The sequence below is a fragment of the Notamacropus eugenii genome, chromosome 5, assembly GCF_028372415.1.
Source record: "Notamacropus eugenii isolate mMacEug1 chromosome 5, mMacEug1.pri_v2, whole genome shotgun sequence".
Lineage (NCBI taxonomy): Eukaryota > Metazoa > Chordata > Mammalia > Diprotodontia > Macropodidae > Notamacropus > Notamacropus eugenii.
The window spans coordinates 338,519,397-338,538,744 of NC_092876.1; the positions used below are offsets into that span (position 1 = coordinate 338,519,397).

The 19,348-nt window shown below is 38.4% G+C and overlaps 1 protein-coding gene across 1 annotated transcript in view; it reads left to right on the forward strand.

Moving 5' to 3' along the window:
• Positions 1 to 19,348, forward strand: part of ITGB5 (integrin subunit beta 5) — a 207,611-nt gene that overhangs the window by 58,383 nt on the left and 129,880 nt on the right. The window contains exon 4 of the mRNA XM_072616713.1: positions 8,927 to 9,176. Within this exon, the coding sequence (XP_072472814.1) occupies positions 8,927 to 9,176 (250 nt within the window). The remainder of the gene's footprint in view (positions 1 to 8,926; positions 9,177 to 19,348) is intronic.

The following is a 19,348-nucleotide window of genomic DNA, read 5'->3' on the forward strand; positions in this document are numbered from 1 at the left end:
GCTTTACAATTATTATCTCATTTGATCTGCACAACAACCCTGCGAAGTAAGTGCTGTTTTACAGTTCAGAAAACTTCAGCAGACAGAAGTTAAATAACTTGCCTAAGGTCACACAGAAAGTTTCTAAGAGGGGATTTGAACTACCGTCTTTCTGATGCCAAGCTGTACCACCTAGCTACCAACAGTATATTTGGTCTCCGTCTCTTTAAAGGAGGGAGGTAAATGTTTAACAACGAACTCTTGGAATAGAACACCTTTTGAAGTTTAATTTGCATTATTAACATTTTCTGTACCACCTCCTTACAATAAACAAAACAACAAAGCCCTGATTTGTAGTTTGAGATTTCCCAGGTGTAAATGTTCTCACTTCAAATTAACAATCAGACCTTGGTATAAGCTGGTTTTAGCCCACCTCCAGAGCAAGGGACATTCTCATATCTCTTCTTCAGGGCTGATCTTGGTCGTCGTAATTACACAGCTTTTGGTTTCAATGGTTTTGTGTTTTCCATTTACATTGTTATAGTTCCTTATGTGTGTTATTTTCTTGTCTCTACTTACTTCACTCTGCATCTGTTCGTAAAAGGTTTCCCATGCATCCCTTGTGTCTCCAGTACATAGTAGGTACTTAATGCATACTTGCCACCTGATTAGCTGACTCTCTGTATTCTTCATATTTGTTATTTCTTATGGTGCATTAATATTTCATTACATTCATGTATCATAATTTGTTAGGTCATTCTTCTGTGTACAGTGTATCTACTTTGTTTCCAGTTCTTTGTTATTTTAAAAAAAAGTACAGTTATAAATATTTCAGTGTGTGTTTTCCTTTTTAATTAAGGGGAGAGCTAGGGAAAAGGAGGACTTTGAAAAATATACTTCTTAAAACAATATCGCTATTGCTATATACAGTGTTCTTTTGTTTCTGCTCATTTCACTCCTCACCATTTTGTGCACGCCTTTCCATGCCTTTCTAAGATCGATGGGCTCATCGCTCTTATAGCACAATAGTATTCCATCACAACTATATACCGCAACTTGTTTGGCCATTCCCCACTTGATGAGCACTCCTGCAATTTCCAGTACTTTGCCACTGCAAAGAGAGCTGCTACAAACATTCCATTCACATTCAAAGTTATAATGACTATTTGTGAGTTTCCCTCCATCTTATTTTTACCTTTGTTTTCTCCACTATTTTCTTTCTCAGCCTCTCATTTTGCCCGATTTCCTGTTAACTTATCTTCTCATACTCTCTCATTCCCCATCCCACCCACCCCTCCAAGAGTCCTTTCCACCCTCAATATACATTAATACGCATATACTTGATTATGATGGGAAAAGATGCCATTTTTAGACTTGTAGTGGTAAGAATTCTGTGCAGAAGTCCAGATGTCAGTGGGTTTGAAATGGGGAACACCTGAAAGCATTCCCAAAGTCTTCTCTGCCAGAAGGCTCTAATTTTTATGGGTGCAGCTGCCAAGTGAGCTTACTTCTTCTTGTCTTCTGATCATCTGCTGCTCCAGAGGCTGGGATTACCTTAAAAGGCTATAGGGGAGGGGTACAGGCTGAGCGTTGGCAGCAACTGCCCAAAAGGCTGTTGGGCGACACAGTTGCTGAGAAGGTAAGAGAAAGGATGAGGACAAGTCTGGACAAAACTTGAGATGAGCAAATGAAGAAACAAGAGAAAGGCAGGTCACAGAACCAGCCTTGAAAACAAAGTCAGGGAGCACCCACTGAGAGCTCTCAACAAATACCTGTTGATGGATTGAACATATTACATTGTTAAAAGGGGGCTGGGTTGCTGAGAAAAGAAGATCGTAATGAGGATTCTTAGTAAGGAGTACAAAGATATATATATATATATATATATATATATATATATATATATATATATATATATATATATGTATGTATGTATGTACACACGTCTTAAGAGCTTGGCTTTTTGGACCACTGATGAGTGGAGTTTACATAAAATAAGAATCAGAGTCTTGGAAACCTCCCTGGTAGAAATAACTCCAGAATGGTTGGTTTAAATTTTTAAAAAATCTATTAAGGTTGGAGAGAGCTACATCTGATGAAGCATAAATACGCCACTGGCTTAACTAGTTTACCTCCTGCACTGAATAATTTCTTACTAAAATGCTTCTGAATTCAAGGTTTGCTAACAGCAAATTTAACACTTCCCATGGTTCTCCGAAGAGTGTGGGGTTTCTTCTTCGAGGCAGTGATGATAGTGCTTTCTGGAGAGCTGGGACAAGTCACAACAGAGCACTGTATCTGGGGAAGGACCTAGGTTCAAATTCTAGCTTTGTTACTCCCAGAGCTCCTCAATAATCGTTCTCTTTCTTCTCCTTTGATCTTCTGTTCCCTCTCCCCAACTCTGCGACTCCTTCCTTGATAGCTTACTTACATGGTGTGACCTTACCATCCTCTCAAGCTATTGTCCAGTAACTTAGTCAGAGTCCTAGAAAACTAGGGAGTTGTACTAGATTTCTGAGGCAGCTAGGTGGCACTGTGGATAGAGTGCTGGGTCTGGAGTCAGGAAGACCCTGGGCAAGTCACTTAACTCTGTTTGCCTCAGTTTCCTCATCTGTAAAATGAGTTGGAGAAGAAAATGGCAAACCACTCCAGCATCTTTGCCAAGAAATGGAGTCACAAAGAGTTGCACACAATCAAAACCAATTGAACAACAACTGGATTTCCTACAATGTCTACCAGGGATGGGGAACCTGTGGCCTCAAGGCCACATGTGGCCCTCAAGGTCCTCAAGTTCAGCCATTTGACTAAATCCAATCTTCACAGAACAAATCCTCTTAATAAGAGATTTGTGTGTATGTGTGTATATATGTAGCCACACACACAAACATGCATGTACAATACATATATGTTCATATGTACATGCATATATCTACGTGTGTATGCACACACATACACATGTATGTTATATTTAGTGTACTTTATGCCTTCACTTCCTATCTTTTCTTCTTTCACTTTCCTCAGCCTTTTGCAACTTGGCTTTCAACCTCATCACTCAACTGAAACTGTTCTCTCCAGAGTTACCATCGATCCCTTGATTGCCAAATCTGTTGATCTTTTCCAATCTTCAACCTTCTTGACCTCTCTAAAGTATTTAACACAGTGGACCAGCTTTTAGTCTGGGTTTTGATGACACTTTACTCTTTCTTGGTTCTTCTGCCTGTCTGGCTGCTGCTTCTGTCTTCTACCTGTCTTACTACTTCATCATTATTGGATATACTGTGCTTAGGTAGATATACATATCTCTACTGTTAGAATGTAAACTCCTTGAGGCAAGTATTGTTTCAATTTTGTCTTTACATCTTTAGCACCTACCTCTATGCTTAGCACACAATAGACTTCCTGATTGATTATCCAGTGTTCCTTAACCCCTTGGCCTCAGTTTCCATGTGGGCAAAATAAAGGAATTAGAAAGGTTCCTTCCAGTGATCCTACATATCTCTCAGAAATTTGAGGTCAATTTATGGGCTTGTCATGTGATAGCACATGGATATATGTGGGAACTTGTGTGTACGCATCTTACTTTCACCGAAGCTGAGGATTGGGGAAATTGAACTCTTTGTGAGCTGGACTAAATTACAAGTTATGCTTCCAGAATCAAAATCTAGTTTTCTGTTTTTGGATCAGAAGAACTGAAGTGGAATCGTGATAGAAAACAAAATCTTTTAATGAATCTAAAAGCAGTGTTGGAAAATTAGTCCTTTTGTCAGGCGTTGGCTACTAAGTGATTTGCATAGTGAGGAAGCTAGGAGAACTCAAAAAACTTTCCTTACTTCTCCTAAATTATTTCTAAACTGTGAAGAACAGAATATATCCTAGGCACATGCTTTTCTTACACAGTAATTTCTTTACAAAAGAAACATAGAAGACCTTTCCAATCATTGTGCATCATTTCTTAGATTATGGCATGGGATGATCATGTTGATGTTTTATATGTTTAGGTTGGAATGTTAAGATGTCATGAGTCTGGTTAGCTTACCCATCAAAACTTGACTTTCCAATGATGGTATGCTGACACTTTGGGACAACATAGTTACTGTGACTGTGTCATCTGATCTACAGGCATTATGGATAATGGAGAAAGATGCTTTCCTGCTTATTCTACTTTTTAACCAAAAAGATGAATTTTTCTGAAAATAGGTGAAATTTTTCAAAATTCTCAAGTTAGATTTATAGAATATACTTAAAGGGTAAGCTTTTAAAGAAATAAATTTAAGACATCATTTACTACCTTTTTCAATTTTGCTTAGCTTTTTTCAAACCCATAGTTTAGAACTAATTCTGGTGTTATCTCCAAACCTAGCTCGTGAGTTTCCTTCTAAATAACTCTGGTCCTTGTCTAAGAGTCAGATTTCTTCAGGGCTAGCCTATAACTGTTGAACTTTAGACCAACTTGGTGCAAAAGCCCTCCCAGCTTATTACACCTGCCAGTTGTTTTCTCTGCCCTACTTCTGGATGAACTATTCATGTACTAAGACTGTTGTTATTCAGTCATTTTTCAGTCTATATGACCCTAATTGGAGTTTTTTGGCAAGGATACCGGAGTGGTTTGCCATTTCCTTCTCCAGATCATTTTACAGATTAGGAAACTGAGGCAAATAGGGTAAAGTGACTTGTCCAGGGTCACACAGCTAATAAGTGTCTGAGGTAGTATTTGAACTCATGAAGATGAGTCTTTCTGATTCCAAGTCCAATATTCTATCCACTGTGTTGCCTTGCTGCCTCTAAGTAAAGAGGCAGCTGCAGTTTATTCTTCTGGGCTCTTTATCTGTTATTTATTTCTCCTATTTGATGATACCACATATTTTTTCTTTCTACCCAGTGGAAGCAGGAAGGAATTATACTCACATAATTATGTCTTTATGTCAAAATTAGGAGAATTAAAAGACTATTTCCATTGCTCCTCCCCAAGCTGAAGGAAACAATTTTCTGTTATTTTAAAGAAAAGAAAAATCTTTTCTAATTTGACATAAATCTAAAGCTAGAGAGATGCTGGCATAGATGCAAACTGAAATTTCAGTACAATGGCCCTTCTCTGTAACTGATGAGTGTTGGTTGGGACTTTGGTTGCTCCTAAAGGTGGATGGTTTTTAGAAACTGCATTTTATGTCAACTGCTTTGGTAAAAATCCCCCAGTGCTACTTATTAAAAGAATTGTAATACTCCTAAAATCAAAATTTTCAGGATAATTTAAGAGACAAGCAATTCACTACTCTTCTTCAGATCCAAGAAATGCCATTTGGGGGTGGGACATCTGTGTTATGAAATCTTGCTTTTCTGGGAAAGCATCATTTTTTAAACGTTTAAGAAGCAAGGCTGTATGTCTAACTTCAGTGTTGTGTGTAGAACAAGGATCTCTGGTGTCTATCTTAAGGCAATGAATTGGTATTTTTACTCCCTTTGATTAGAACTGAGATTAAGAAGTGAATGGTTCAGTTGCTGTTTGTGTGCTTCCTGACCTTAACCTGGGAACCAGATATAAGTTAATTTAGCAGACTTGCCCTGGTTGACAGCATTCCTGATCAAATCTGGTCTGTGGAGAAGTAAATGCAGGGCAAGTATTAATAATAATATTGTTATTGTTGAATTGTTTCAGTCATGTCTGACTCTGTCACCCCATTTCTGTTTTGGTTTTGTTTTTGGCAAAGATACTGGAGTGATTTGCCATTTTCTTCTCCAGTTCATTTTACAGATGAAGAAACTGAGAGGGTGAAGTGACCTGTCCAGGGTCACACAGATAGTAGGAGTCTGAGACTATATTTGAATTCGGGTTCTCTTGGATTCTAGAGTTGATGCCTATCCACTGCCTCACCTTGCTGCCCTATTTAGAATAATATTAATAGCTATTAACATTTATAGAAAGGGTCATAATGTTTACAAAACACTTTTTATAAATATTTTCACATTTTATTCTCACAATAACCTGGTGCTATAGTGTTTCTACCCATTTTACACATGAGGAAATTGAGGGTAAGAAAAATTCAGTGACTTCCTCTGGTTCCTTCAGCTATTCAGTGTAGCTCTGGTCTTGTAGACTCTTCTTGGCACAGGTTCTAGGTGGAAAATTATCTAGGTGGAAATGGAAGATAATGAGTCTTCCCAGATGTGATATTGTACTATATATAGGCTGGGAATGGTACTGTGACTTCCTGTGGGGAGTCATGTGTAGACTTTAAGACTGATGATCTTATCAGTAATAAAAACATGGACATTCTTTTATTTGAGTCAAGATCTCAATGCTTTAAAAAAGTATCTTTGGGTTTCCTGGGTAAAAACATGGTAGATTAGAAAGAGATGAAATGTCGGTTTCAGAGGCACAAAGAACTGCATTAAAATACCACCTCTGCTACAGAATAGCTTGGTATGATTATGGGTGAATCACTTAATTTCCAAGCCTTAATTTTCTCATTTGTAAAAAGGGAATAATAGTAATAAGTTACACTTTAGGGTTTACAAAGTATTTTATTCACATTATCTAATAACCCTAGGAAGTAAGTTCTTTTATTATCCCCATTTTACAGATGAGGAAACCAAGGCTCATGGAGGTTAAGTGAATTGCTTAGAGTCATACAGGTGGTAAATAAAGGTTTATTGACTGACTTCATGATTGGCGCAGAATTTGAACCCACATCTTTCTGCCTTTTAGTCCAGTGCTTTAGTACAGATCTCAAGCAAGACAATATATATAAAATGATATTTAAGTGTTAGCTTTTATTATTTAGAGTCAGAGGATCTGAGTTTGAATTCAGTTCTGCTGCTTACAACTTGTGTGACCTTGGGCAGATCATTTCCCCTCTCTTGAGCCCTAACACCTCTAGTGTGAAGGCTGCTGAGCCCTTTTCAGGGCTGCTCACTCTCCTTTGGTGTCCAGGTTTCACCTGATTCTCACCTGTGGCTCCCAGAAGCTGTAGTGCGCACAGTGGCCACACCGTGTAGTGTAAACCCTATCGGTACATGGGCTAAACCAGGTTGAGGGTAACTGACAGGTCTCAAACCCATGGGTGAGTTAGGGTGGTGTCTACCCCAAGTGTGTGAAGACTTCCCCTGGCAGAAAGGGCAAATGAGAAGGATTTGTTGCAGTGACCAAGCAGGGGACTGAAGCAGGCCTCGTGGAGCTCTTTGACCCCACCCCCTCTCTTAGGACTCAGTTTTCTGGTCTGTAAAATGAAATGATTGGACTAAATGATCTCTGAGGTACTTTCAGACTCCAAACCAGATTCTGCTAACATTATTATTATTTTATAATACACATTAAGGCAGCTGTGCATGAGTTTTCTTAGAACTACTGCATTTTATCCTACCAAAGGGTACTTCTCATGAAAAAAGTACTTCTCATGAAATATAGGGAGCTGCTCTGTAACCACAGAGAGTAAGTAACTCCTTGTCTGCTCGGAAAAGAAGGAGAGGAGAGCTGTGGTTGCCCACTATAGGAACTACAAGCTGCCTGCAATACTAAGCCTGCTATGGTTATTTTGTGCTTGAACACTTAAGGAAAACGTTTTCATTTAAAATCTGGATACCTTTTGCTGTCAGGATGAATAGAAAATGGCATAGTTCTCAGTCCCAAAAGATTGCTTTCCAAAACCATAAAAAGGTTTTGTGTTAACTTTCCAGGCCATAGGTTGTCCTGATTTGGAACTCTGAGGCAAAGGTCATAAAATGAAATTCAGTCAGTTTCTCTCTGTTTCCTTTTTTTCTCTTTGGCTAATTTCCTTTCTGTCTGGCCTTTGGCCAGCAAGTGCTAAGGTTGGCTATGTTTTCCTTTTTGGAGTCCAAAGGCCAGTCTCAGATTCAGGGTTATCCAGTAGACTTGTGGGAATGGTTAAAGTCATGTGTTGGCTTCTGATTTGTAAGCTTCTTTGGAATGAGAATTACCATTTTTTATCTTTGCATACCAGGTTCCTAGAGAAGTGCCTAGGAGTTCTTAGGTGTTTATTGACTATTAATCAAATTAGATATACCTCATTTGTTCTGATCAGAGCTGGAGTCTACAGATATGGAATGGAAAAGCATTTGTTTGGAAATAACTTGTGAACTGGGAGATTGAGATTGCCCTATATCCCCACCCCGGCAATCTTCCTGACTCCAGGTCCAGCACACCAGCTGTCCAGACACACTTGCATATGGCCAATTAATTCCTAGAATGTCTGCCCTCCTCACTCTGTGCTAATTACCCTGTTATCCCCAGGTCATGAGGAAAACATGGAGATCTGTAGGGGCTTGAGGTCTAAGGACCTGGTTCAGAATTAATCAATCTACTAGCATTGATTGCTTGACTGGATGTTAGGGGGAAGTTATAGATGTTTAGAGCTTGAAGGGACCCCAGAAATCATTAAGTCTAACCCCCTCAATTTACAGATAGGGGAGTTGAGGTCTAGAGCTCACATTAAGTAGGTAATTCAGACACTATGGCTGGGTAGCACAGTGGATAGAGTGCTGGGCCTGGAGTCAGGAAGACTCATCTTCATGAGAAGATGACCTCTGAGATATATTAGCTGTGTGACCCTGGGCAAGTCCCTTAACCCTGTTTGCCTCAGTTTCCTCACCTGCAAAATGAGCTAGAGAAGGAACTGGCAAACCACTACAGTATCTTTGCCAAGAAAACCCCATTGATTGCACATGACTGATCAATGACAACAACCTGACACCAAATTAGAATTCATGCCTTCTGGAACTCTTGGCTTTCTTGATTCCTCTGTCTAAAAGTGCTTCATATTGATTTCTCAAAACTTTCTTCTGTTCTCTGCCTTCTTGTGGTATTTTTCACAAATACTTTGACTTGACACATATTCACTGAGGAAAATCTGGGGTAAATCAAGTTTGATGAAAACTATTTGCTTCTTCTGGTTTCCTTCTCTCTTTGAGACTCTACATTTTTCTTTTGGTACAGGTGTCAAGACACCCTTCCGAGTCCAGGTGCGACAGGTAGAAGATTATCCTGTGGACCTATACTATTTGATGGACCTCTCTCTGTCCATGAAGGATGATTTGGATACAATTCGGAATCTGGGCAACAAGCTGGCTGAGGAGATGAGGAAACTCACCAGCAATTTCCGTTTGGGTTTTGGATCCTTTGTTGACAAAAACATCTCCCCCTTTTCCTACACTGCACCAAGATACCAAACCAATCCATGCATTGGGTAAGTAACCAGCTTTTCTTGGGTTGGGCTTGCAAAGCATGGGTGCGGGGAGGGGTGGGATTGGATGGTGAGAATGATGTAGTAGGGCTTTTTCACCTTCAGTAAAGATGTGGAAGAAAAGATACCAATGAAATGTGTGATCTGGCTCTTAAGCCCCTGGCTGCTGATTTGATCAATAATGGCTGAGTTCCGTCTTCCCATGATACATGAAGAAGTGTGTTATTCTGAGGCTGGGTGAAGATCTTCCAGTTTTTTCTGAAGAGCAATGGCTGGAGGTGGAACGGGATCCTCTGTAGACCTCAGTTCTCTTCTTGTCCATGCCATAACCCCTCCTCAGAGTGATATTTCCATTACTGGAAAGGATTCGATAGTTTAGAAGATGTCCCAAGGATACCTTTGGTTATGGTTACTTCATGATTGGCAGTGCCTCAGTTGAGTAGTGTTGGGGTGGGGAAAGTGAAGTGAATGATGGCTTAAATTTTCCTAAACTTAACTATGCTGCTATTCCTCACACTGAGTTTCATGGACCCAATTAAAAGTTTTAGGTGAGATCATAGGAACATAGACTTGAGCCTGGGAGGGACTTTAGAATCCTCTATTCTAATTCTCATTTTATAGATGGGGAAACTGAGTCCCAAAGAGGCTGTGAATTGCCCCTGATCTCACAGTTAAGTGGCAGAGCTTATATTTGAAGCCAAAGTCATTATTCTAAATTGAGCAAAAGGTTCCCTATGCCCTCTATTGGACCACAATGCCTCCTGTAGGAAATAGTTTTGAAGTATAAGTTAAATAAAAGAATTCTTCACATTACTATGTCTTATTAAAAACAAAATTTTAGCCTATGGCTTATTGGTTCTTCTGCTTGGGCGTGGTCTCTGTTGTAGCCAACAGTTCCTGTGGTTGCTTGGTGGGCAGAAGGCTGTGTGCAATCCTGACCAGTTACACTAATGGAGGACCTGTTACATAGGGCAGTAATCCATAGCCCTGCACATGGTTCTCTTCTTTCACCCTTTGGGAAAGCTTCCAATAAATGTGAGATGGTTGTGTTGTGGAAATAGATGTAGGCTGTTTGAAATTGGCAGAGGATGAAGAGCCAGCCCAGAGCATGAACTATTTAAACTGCTCAAGTGATTAGGTGTCATTGAGTTAAAGCCTGTTTCTCTTAGCTGCCTGCCCATCCACATTTATAGATACCAGGAAGTGGAGAGTCTGTGGCTGGTATAAGATACTTGATCCATGGTTCTCTGATCATAAAAGAAACCAGTAGGGAACGGTATTGTCTTCAAGGGGACATACAAGAGATGAAATGTGATTCTTTCTGTTCAGAAGTGACAGTGCTCAAGCTGAGAGGGCTAAGATCTTAAAAATAATAACAGCTAACATTTATGTAAGGCTTTGATGTTTACAACAATAATACTGATAATTAGCATTTATACACATATTACTTCCTTTGGTCCTCACAATAACCTTATGAAGTATAGGTCCTATAATTATCCCCATTTTACAGATGAGGACATTGAGGCACAGGTTTGGTTTTTTTTTTCCCAAAATGACTTGCTCAGAGTCACACACCTGGTACAGTAACTGAGGTGGGATTTTGAACCTGGGCCTTCCTCACTCCAAATATAGCATTCAGTCCACCAAGCCCGACGTATCAAGCTGGCTCCTAGCAGATACTCCTGATGTCGTTCAGTCATTTCAGTCTGACTCTTTGAGACCCCATTTGGGGTTTTCTTGACAAAGATATTGGAGTAGTTTGCCATTTTCTTCTCCAGTTCATTTTACATATGAGGAAACTGAGGCAAATAGGATTAAATGACATGTTCAGGGTCACACAGCTAGTGAGTGTCTGAGGCCAGATTTGAACTCAGGAAGATGAATCTTCCTGACTCCAGACCCAGCACACTAGCTGTTTACTCCTGCATACGACCAATTAACAAAATAAATAAAAATACAATAGAACATAGATTATATAAATATGTTGGGTTTTTTATCCTCGTTTACAGTTTAGTGCCTCCTGTTTCCATTTTGGTTTGACATAATACATTATTCCATTCTCTGTTTTGGTAGAGGAATTGAATTGTTTTAATTGATTCAGCACTATAAAATGTCCCATTGAAATTTGTTAGTACCTGAGAAAGTAAATGTGCTGTTTTCTTGTTACCAAGCTAGTTACTTAGCTCTCCTCCTTGGCCATACTCCCTCCAGTGGTACTGACTGTTCTCTCTCCATGCCTTCTGATCCTTATCCATGTCCTACATAAATCCAGCATAGGGAGTCCACCCAACGAATTGGGAAGATTCCTCTTGATCTTGTGACATCGTGTGATTACCAGTGGAGCACATATGTTGTCCATGAGTTGCCTTTGCTGACCTAACACCTTTTCCTGTCCAACACCCCTCCAATGCTGCTTTCCGTTAGCAATTCTTCATTGTTGCAGTCTATAGTCTCCTGCCATTCACCTCTCTACTGTCCTTTGGGTCATCCACAACTTGAGTTGTTTAGAGTCTGTGGTATTTCATGAATCATAGCCCTAAGCCGTCACTGGAAGAATATCAAGTGGAATAGATGGGCGTCTATTTTCAAGAGAGACAGTGGATCATTAAAAAGCATCCTGCAATTTCCCAAAGTCAATCCAATCCACTCTCCTCCCTCCTCTTCATTTCTGGGCCTAGCTCATTGTCCATCTGTAATGTTTGCCCAAATTATATGTACCAATGAACTAGCTGTGTAGGTTGTACATCCAACTGTTTATCATAGTTTGGATAAAAAACATTCTTTATCCACTTGGTTTTTCCTGTGTGGAAAATCTCTTAATCCCTTGTTTCCTCCAAGATTCTGCACAAGTACTACCTTCATGAGACTTTTCTTGGTTTTACCCAACCCCACCCCAGGGTGCTAATGTCCACTCCCTTCCCAATTTTATCTTGTATTTACTTTGGATCTATTTTCTATATTTTCCTTATGTTTACATTTTCTCTTTTGACAGAATGGAAACTCCTTCATTTTTGTCTTTGCTTCCTCAAAGTCATAGTGCCTCACACAGAGTAGCCCTTAATAATTGCTTTTTGATTGACTAATTGGATGGAGAAAATTCTTTTGAGTAGTTTTTTTATTTTTATCTAGACCTACATTTTTATCCATGTAGGGAAATTCTAGCTAGGAAACTCCCGCAGCCAATGCAACATTTATCTTATCAGCGGGTATCTTGTTTAAGAGACTACAGTGTCCTGGGTCTTGGGTCTTGCTGTCATCAGCAAAAGAACATCTGAAGCATCTCACTGTCTATAAGAGAAATTTTGACTCTTGGACATTGTACAACAGTGAATACCTCTGGAGAATATACAGTGAATATCAGCAATCAGAGGATGGTGGAACAAAGTTACCCCTGCTGTTTCATTTTTCAGGGAATCTCATATGATTTTGACACACATATGGGAGAGTCTTTGCTTTATCAAATCAAATGCATTTTTAATAATAAGTGGTTAGCTAGTTGGGGGAAGTTATCCCGCTCTTTTTTGTGGCTTCCTTCTTTGAGATCAAAAGTGTTGTTTTGTAATATGATCTAATCATAATCCAGAGATTAAATGTTTCATCATTATCACCCTCCAAATTTGAGGTCTGGCAGTTCGAATGGTTGGTGAGGGTTAAATAGTGACTAAGAGATTCGTCAGAGGTGGCCGTGCCCATTACCTAATTTTCTACAAGTGACAGAGTGATGACGGAAATAAATATTCCTAGTAATTTTCCCCTAGTTCAAAGAAGGAAAGTTTGTGCAATGACTGGTCTCTTGAATTATGTGATAGTCAAAATCATTTTAAAATACAGTGAGGCATCAGAGTGGACTTTAGTATTAATAGATTAATAATATAATACTCAATAATTAATATAATTATTATAATATTATTATATATAATATTAATATATAATAATTATAAAATGAATATATAAAATAAATATATATTTAAAATATATCTATTTTATTATATATTATATATATTATATAATATATAAAAATATAAAATAAATAATAATAATAGTATATAATATTAATATAATATAATACTTAGTAATAATTAATAATTAGACAATAATAATTAATAATATGCACACCTGGAGAGGCAATGTAGTGGTGTAGATAAGAGAGAGCTAATCTTGGGGTCACGAAAATGGGTTCAAGTACCCACCTTTGACATATACAAGGTTGTACAATCCTTGACAAGACACTCAAACCCTCAGTGCCTAGGGGTAACTAAGACTTAAAGACAATATTTTACAAAGCAGATGTGGATTTGCATATGCTTCCTTAAACAAATGAAATTTAGGAATTCCCTAAATCTATGAAATGCCGGTCTGGACCCCACAAAAAGCATATCCATGATAGTAATAATAAGATACTTATGAGGGAGCTTTGGACTTTACGAAGTAGTTAGTACATTGTAGCATTTAGAGACTATTGATGTAAAAAAGAAGATTTGGAATGAATAAATGAGTGAGTAAATAAAGGGATGGATGTATAGATAGATAAATAAAAGATTACCAAGAAAGCATAACCCACTACTGAGCAATATGCCTGTTTTCTCAAATATATAAAAATCTATTATAATTTTGGTCCTCTCCAAGAAACCTCAACATCTGCTCAGAGAGGACCTGATGTAATATGAATAGAGGACTTGGAGCCAGCAAACCTGTGCTTGAACCCTGATTCTGACACTTAGTAAGTAGCAGGATAAACTTTGACAGGTTCCTTGAACTTTGACTTTGTCTCATCTATAGAAAGCAGATGATAATGCTTGCTAGGCAAGTGATAGAACCTCTTGGAAACTTAGGTTACTTAACCATAAAATAAGGATAACAAAGCTTGTACTATCGAACTCATGGAGTTATTGTGAAGAAAGTGTTTTGTGAGCTACTGTAGTAAGGTACTGTGGAAATTCTTATTTTTTAACCTGCGTGTTAATTGCACTGTGTACTCTGCAGAGCCAGTGAGATGGGCATTAGTGCTAACTTTAGGAAAGCTTCAGTCTGAGAAACACCAAAAAGATATTACACCGTGGGCTTCAGTTAAATGGTTGAACAAACCTAGTTTTACAATTTGAATTAGTTAATTCCATGAAACCAATTTATTTCGCTTCTTACAACATAGTTATGTCTGTGTCCCCATGGGTAAGCCATAGAATGGTACTTTGTTCTTTTGATTACAATAAACTATCTGCAGTGAGTCTAGATGTTGTTGAAATCTAGATATACTAACATTTTGACCGAATCTCTCTTGTTCTGCTTCTGGACAGAATGCTTTAAGATGGGCTAGAATAGATTAGTGGTTCTCAAAGTATGGTTTATGGACCCCAGAGACCCTACTAAGGGGACTGCAAGGCCAAAGCTATTTTCTTTTATAAAAGAATATCTTATTTTTCCCCAATTACATATAACAATAATTTTTAACATTCATTGTTGTTGAAGTTTTGAGTTCCAAATTCTGTCTCTTCCTCCCTGACATGGTAAGTAAGCTGCTATAGATTATATTTGTACAATCATGTAAAACTTTTTGTATTAGTCATTTTGTAGAAGAAAATTCAAACTAAAAAGAAAGTGAAAAAATAGTATGCTTTGATCTGTATTCAGATGCCATTAGTTCTTTTTTCTGAAGGGGATATCATTTTTCATTATATGGCTTTCAGAATTGTTTTGGTTCATGGTATTGCTGAGAATAGCTGTCACGTACAGTTGATCATTTTTACAATGTTGCTTTTACTGTGAACAGTGTTCTCCTGGTTCTTCTCAGTTCACACTGCATCAGTTCATATAAGTCTTTCCAGGTTTTTCTGAAAGTATCCAGCTCATCATTTCTTAGAGCACAATAATATTCCATTGTAATCATATGCTACAACTTGTCCAGCCATTCCCCAAGTGATGGGCATTCCCCCAATTTCCAGTTCTTTGCTGCTATAAGAAGAGCTGCTACAAATGTCTTAAAACATAATAGGCCATTTTCCTTTTTCTTTGATATGTTTTGGGATACAGGGCTAGTAATGGTATTGCTGGTCAAAAGATATGCACAATTTTTTATAGCCCATTGAGCATTGTTCCAAATTGCTCTCCAGAATGACTGGATCAGTTCACAACTCCACCAAAAGTGCATTAGAGTCTTAATTTTCCCATATCCCTTCCAACATTTGTCATTTTTCTTTTTAACCTATCTGTGAGATGGTACCACAGAGTTATTTTAATTTGCATTTCTCTAATCAGTAGTAACTTAGAGCATTTTTTTTCATTTAACTGTAGATAACTTTGATTTCTTTGCCTGAAAACTGCCTCCTCATATCTTTTGACCATTCATTATTTTGACCATGTAATAAATTGACTCATATTCTTATCAGTTTGACTCAGTTCTCTATATATTTGAGATATATATCAGAAATACTTGTGGTGAAAATTTTTTCTCAGTTTTCTCTTTTATTTCTAATTTTGCATTGGTTTTGTTTTTTGCAAAAACTGTTTAATTTTATTGTAATCAAAATTATTCATTTTACATTTGGTAATGCTTTCTGTACTAAAAATACTAATAACTATTATCCACATAAACAAAAGTACTTTAGGGTCCTCAGTAATTTTTAAGAGTACTTTATGTTGAGAACTGAGTTGCTCAGGTCTTTGAGAAATTCTGGGCTGAATGAAAACTTGCTGGTCTAGTTAGGTGAATTCAGATATGATTGAATGCCAGAACCCAAGGAGTCATCGTTAGGTAGTTGATGTCAAATGGAAGGAAACTCTTTAGTGGAATGCTTCAGGAATCTGTCCTTGACCCTATGCTGTTCAGATTTTTTTTTTAATCAATGACTTAAGAGTCTGAAAACCAAAGGGGCAGCCTGGTCATTGGGTAGATTTGGGATAGCCAATACATTGCATGACAGAGTCAAAATTCAAGAAAATAGACCGACCAAAAACAGTGGGGCAAATCAAATAAGGTGAATCTTAATAGGGCTAAATGTAAGTCCTGCATTAAAGCAAAGAAATAGACTTCAAAAGCATACCATAAAAAGGTGCTGGCTAGATTTCAGTTCCTAAAAGGCAGCTGCAAAGCGTAATGGTGTCCTATGGGGTGATAATGTCCATTGGCAGTGAGGTGTACTGGATAGAGCTGATCTTGGAGCCAGGAAGACCTGGATTCAAGTTTTACCTCTGGGACATACCAACTATGAGATCCTGAGAAAGTCACTGTAACTCTCAGGGCTTCATTTAAGCCAGTGGTATTAAACCCAAATAAAAATGGGGGCCACTAATCCCAACATAAGACTCCCTTGACTTAGTTTTAAAATGTAATATTTTCTATATTTTATTGTGTTTTTAGTTGGTTAATTATTATTTTCCAATTACATTTTAATCTCATTTGGGCTGCACCCAGAGTGCATGTTTGACACTTGTCTGTCCTTCATTGAGAACGAATGACATCACAGGGTAATATCTCCCTTAAGCATCTCTTTAAGACTGTGAGTAACAAAGAAGGTAGTGATCTGCAGTGGTGGTAAGAGGTGACCAGAAAATATGGATGAAAACAGGTGCCATCCCCAGTATTTGGAACAAGAGAGGCAGTAGTTCTTCTCTACTCTGATCCCATCTGAAGTTCAGAGCACCACATTTTAGGAAAGATATATAGGAAAGACATAGGAAAGATATATATTCTGTGTCCAGAAGAAGGTAACAGAAATGCTGAGAGGACAAGGAAACCTTCTATGGGAGGATTATTTGAAGGAATAAGGGGCATTTAGCCTGGTGAAGAGAAGACATATTGGCAGAGAGGAGCCATGATGACTATCTTTGAAGGATCTCAAGGGGTACCATGTGGAAGAGGTGTTTGGCACTAGAGGGTAGAATTGGGAGTATTTGGGGGAAGCTACAGAGAGGCAGATGAAGACACAATACAAGCAAACATTTCACAAGTGGAATGGGCTACTTGGGGGAGAGTGAGCTCCCTTGTATTAGAGGTCTTCAGGTGGAGGCTGGGTGACCACTCACTGAAGATATTTTGGAAGAGATTCTTGGCAAAGTATGGATTGGACTAGATCAGCAGTTCTCAACCTTCGGGACACATATCCTCAGAGGGTACCAGAAACTTAGCAAGAGGGTACATGGAACATTTGGGAAATAACTCTTAACCCATTGCAATTAATTAATCTCTTTTTTTATGCAAACCTGCATAGTAAAGTCTATAATATATTTCCTTTTATATTGAATAGGGGGTTATAGGAAGGTTAACTGAAAGCCAAAGAATTTGAAGTCCAAAAAAGTTTAGGGACTCCTGGGTGACATGGCCTCTGAAGGCCCTCCTGATGCTCAGATTCTGAACAAACTATGATGAAATGCATTTTTCTCTGGTTTTTTGTTAACCCATAACACTAGCTCTGCATATTGAGAAAATATTCATTGCTTTCTCCATGAGGGGAAAATTGGAGATGTCATCAATTGTAGCTGAGTGCCTCAAAACATCCTAACTAATCCTCATCGAAAAAATCCAGTTAAGATCCTGGATTGACCAGTAGTACTAAATATAAGTATATTTTCATAAAATAATAGTTATAATTATATTATAATGGCATAATATAAACAACACTCAAGAGCCCAGAGGAGTCAACAGAAAGAACTCAAGATCTCTTTTGAATGGTCTCTTGGATTTATAATCCAAGATCGATTTTAGATCGTGGGTATCAGCCCTTTCTCCTTCAGCTGCTGTCAGCTGTGGATAGGCAGTGTGGCAGAGTAGCATACCTCCTTCTAGACTTGGAGTCTAAAACCTGGGTTTAATCCATGTCTCTGCTACTTATTAGCTGTGTGGCTTTGGGTATGTCAACTAATCTCTCCGGTCCTGGACTTCCTTATCTAAAATGAGGTGATTGAACTAGATAATATCTGAGGTCCCTTTTAGCTCTAAATCCTGTGATCCTTGGATTTCTGTTGTTATTCCATCATTTTTGACTTTCTGTGACCTCATTTGGGTCTTTCTTGGTAAAGATTCTGGAATGGTTTGCCATTTCTGTACTGTCTTTAAAAAAAAAGAAATCCATGATAGTGAAAGATTTGTACACTCATTGAGATGTATTCTCACTTGAACATGTATTCTCATTTTGTGTAATTATAAGGATCAGTGAAGATGGGGTAGGGGTGAAGGGAGAGTCAAAAGAATGAGGGGGCAGGGGAATCTTGGTAGAGAGAGTCCATACCTACTAACTTTCTAATCTTTTCCTCTGGACCACTTGACTCCAGACAGCATGAAGACTGAGAGTCACAACTTATATTTTGAACTTATGGCAGAATAACAGGCTATGCTTTTTCTCAGCTGAGAGAGCCTGTGATCAGGATTAATACTAGACCTTTGAAGTATTACAGCATACTTTTTACTTTTAACTACATACAAAAGATGGCTCATTGGATAGAGTCCTAGGCCTGGGCTGAGTTAAAGACCTGAGTTAAAAATCTGACCTCAGATACTTACTGGATGTGTGACCCTGGGCAAGTCACTTAACCTCTATTTGCCTCATTCCACTGAAGAAGGAAATGGCCAATCATTCCAGTATCTTTTCCAAGAATGATCCATGGGGTCATGAAAGGTCAGACACAGCTGAATGACTGAACAACAACAAACACAATTTCCTAGTAAATTGAATTTTTAACAAGGCTAACAGCCAAAGTAGATGATTGCTCCCGTCCTTATGTGGCCCAAGTGATGACTCTTTTCAACTCTACAGTAATTCATGAGAATCAGCTACTAAAAGCCAGCGATCTGCACTGATCTGATCCCAGATCTTTGAAATACTAAATTTTCTCACAGGGGACTGGGCCTGGCCCTGTGATTTCATTGGTACAGGAAACTCCCATCTAAGGAAACTCTACTAACACAAGTTGTCACCTTTTCTGCAGCATAAAGTCCTAGAGGTTTAACTAAAATGTTGAGGTTCAATTACTTTTGCAGGGGACGCATAGCTAGTATGTGTCAGAAGTGGGATCTTCCTGGCTCCCAGGCCAGCTCTCTAGCCACTACTTTCTCTTATCAGATTGCCTTCAAACACAATGTACCACAAGGAAGGATGGTGGAATACTTATCCTCAGATATATGGAACCAGCAAGATAGTCCCTCCTCAAATCCTTTAGTGCTTACTTGTTATAGTGTATACAGA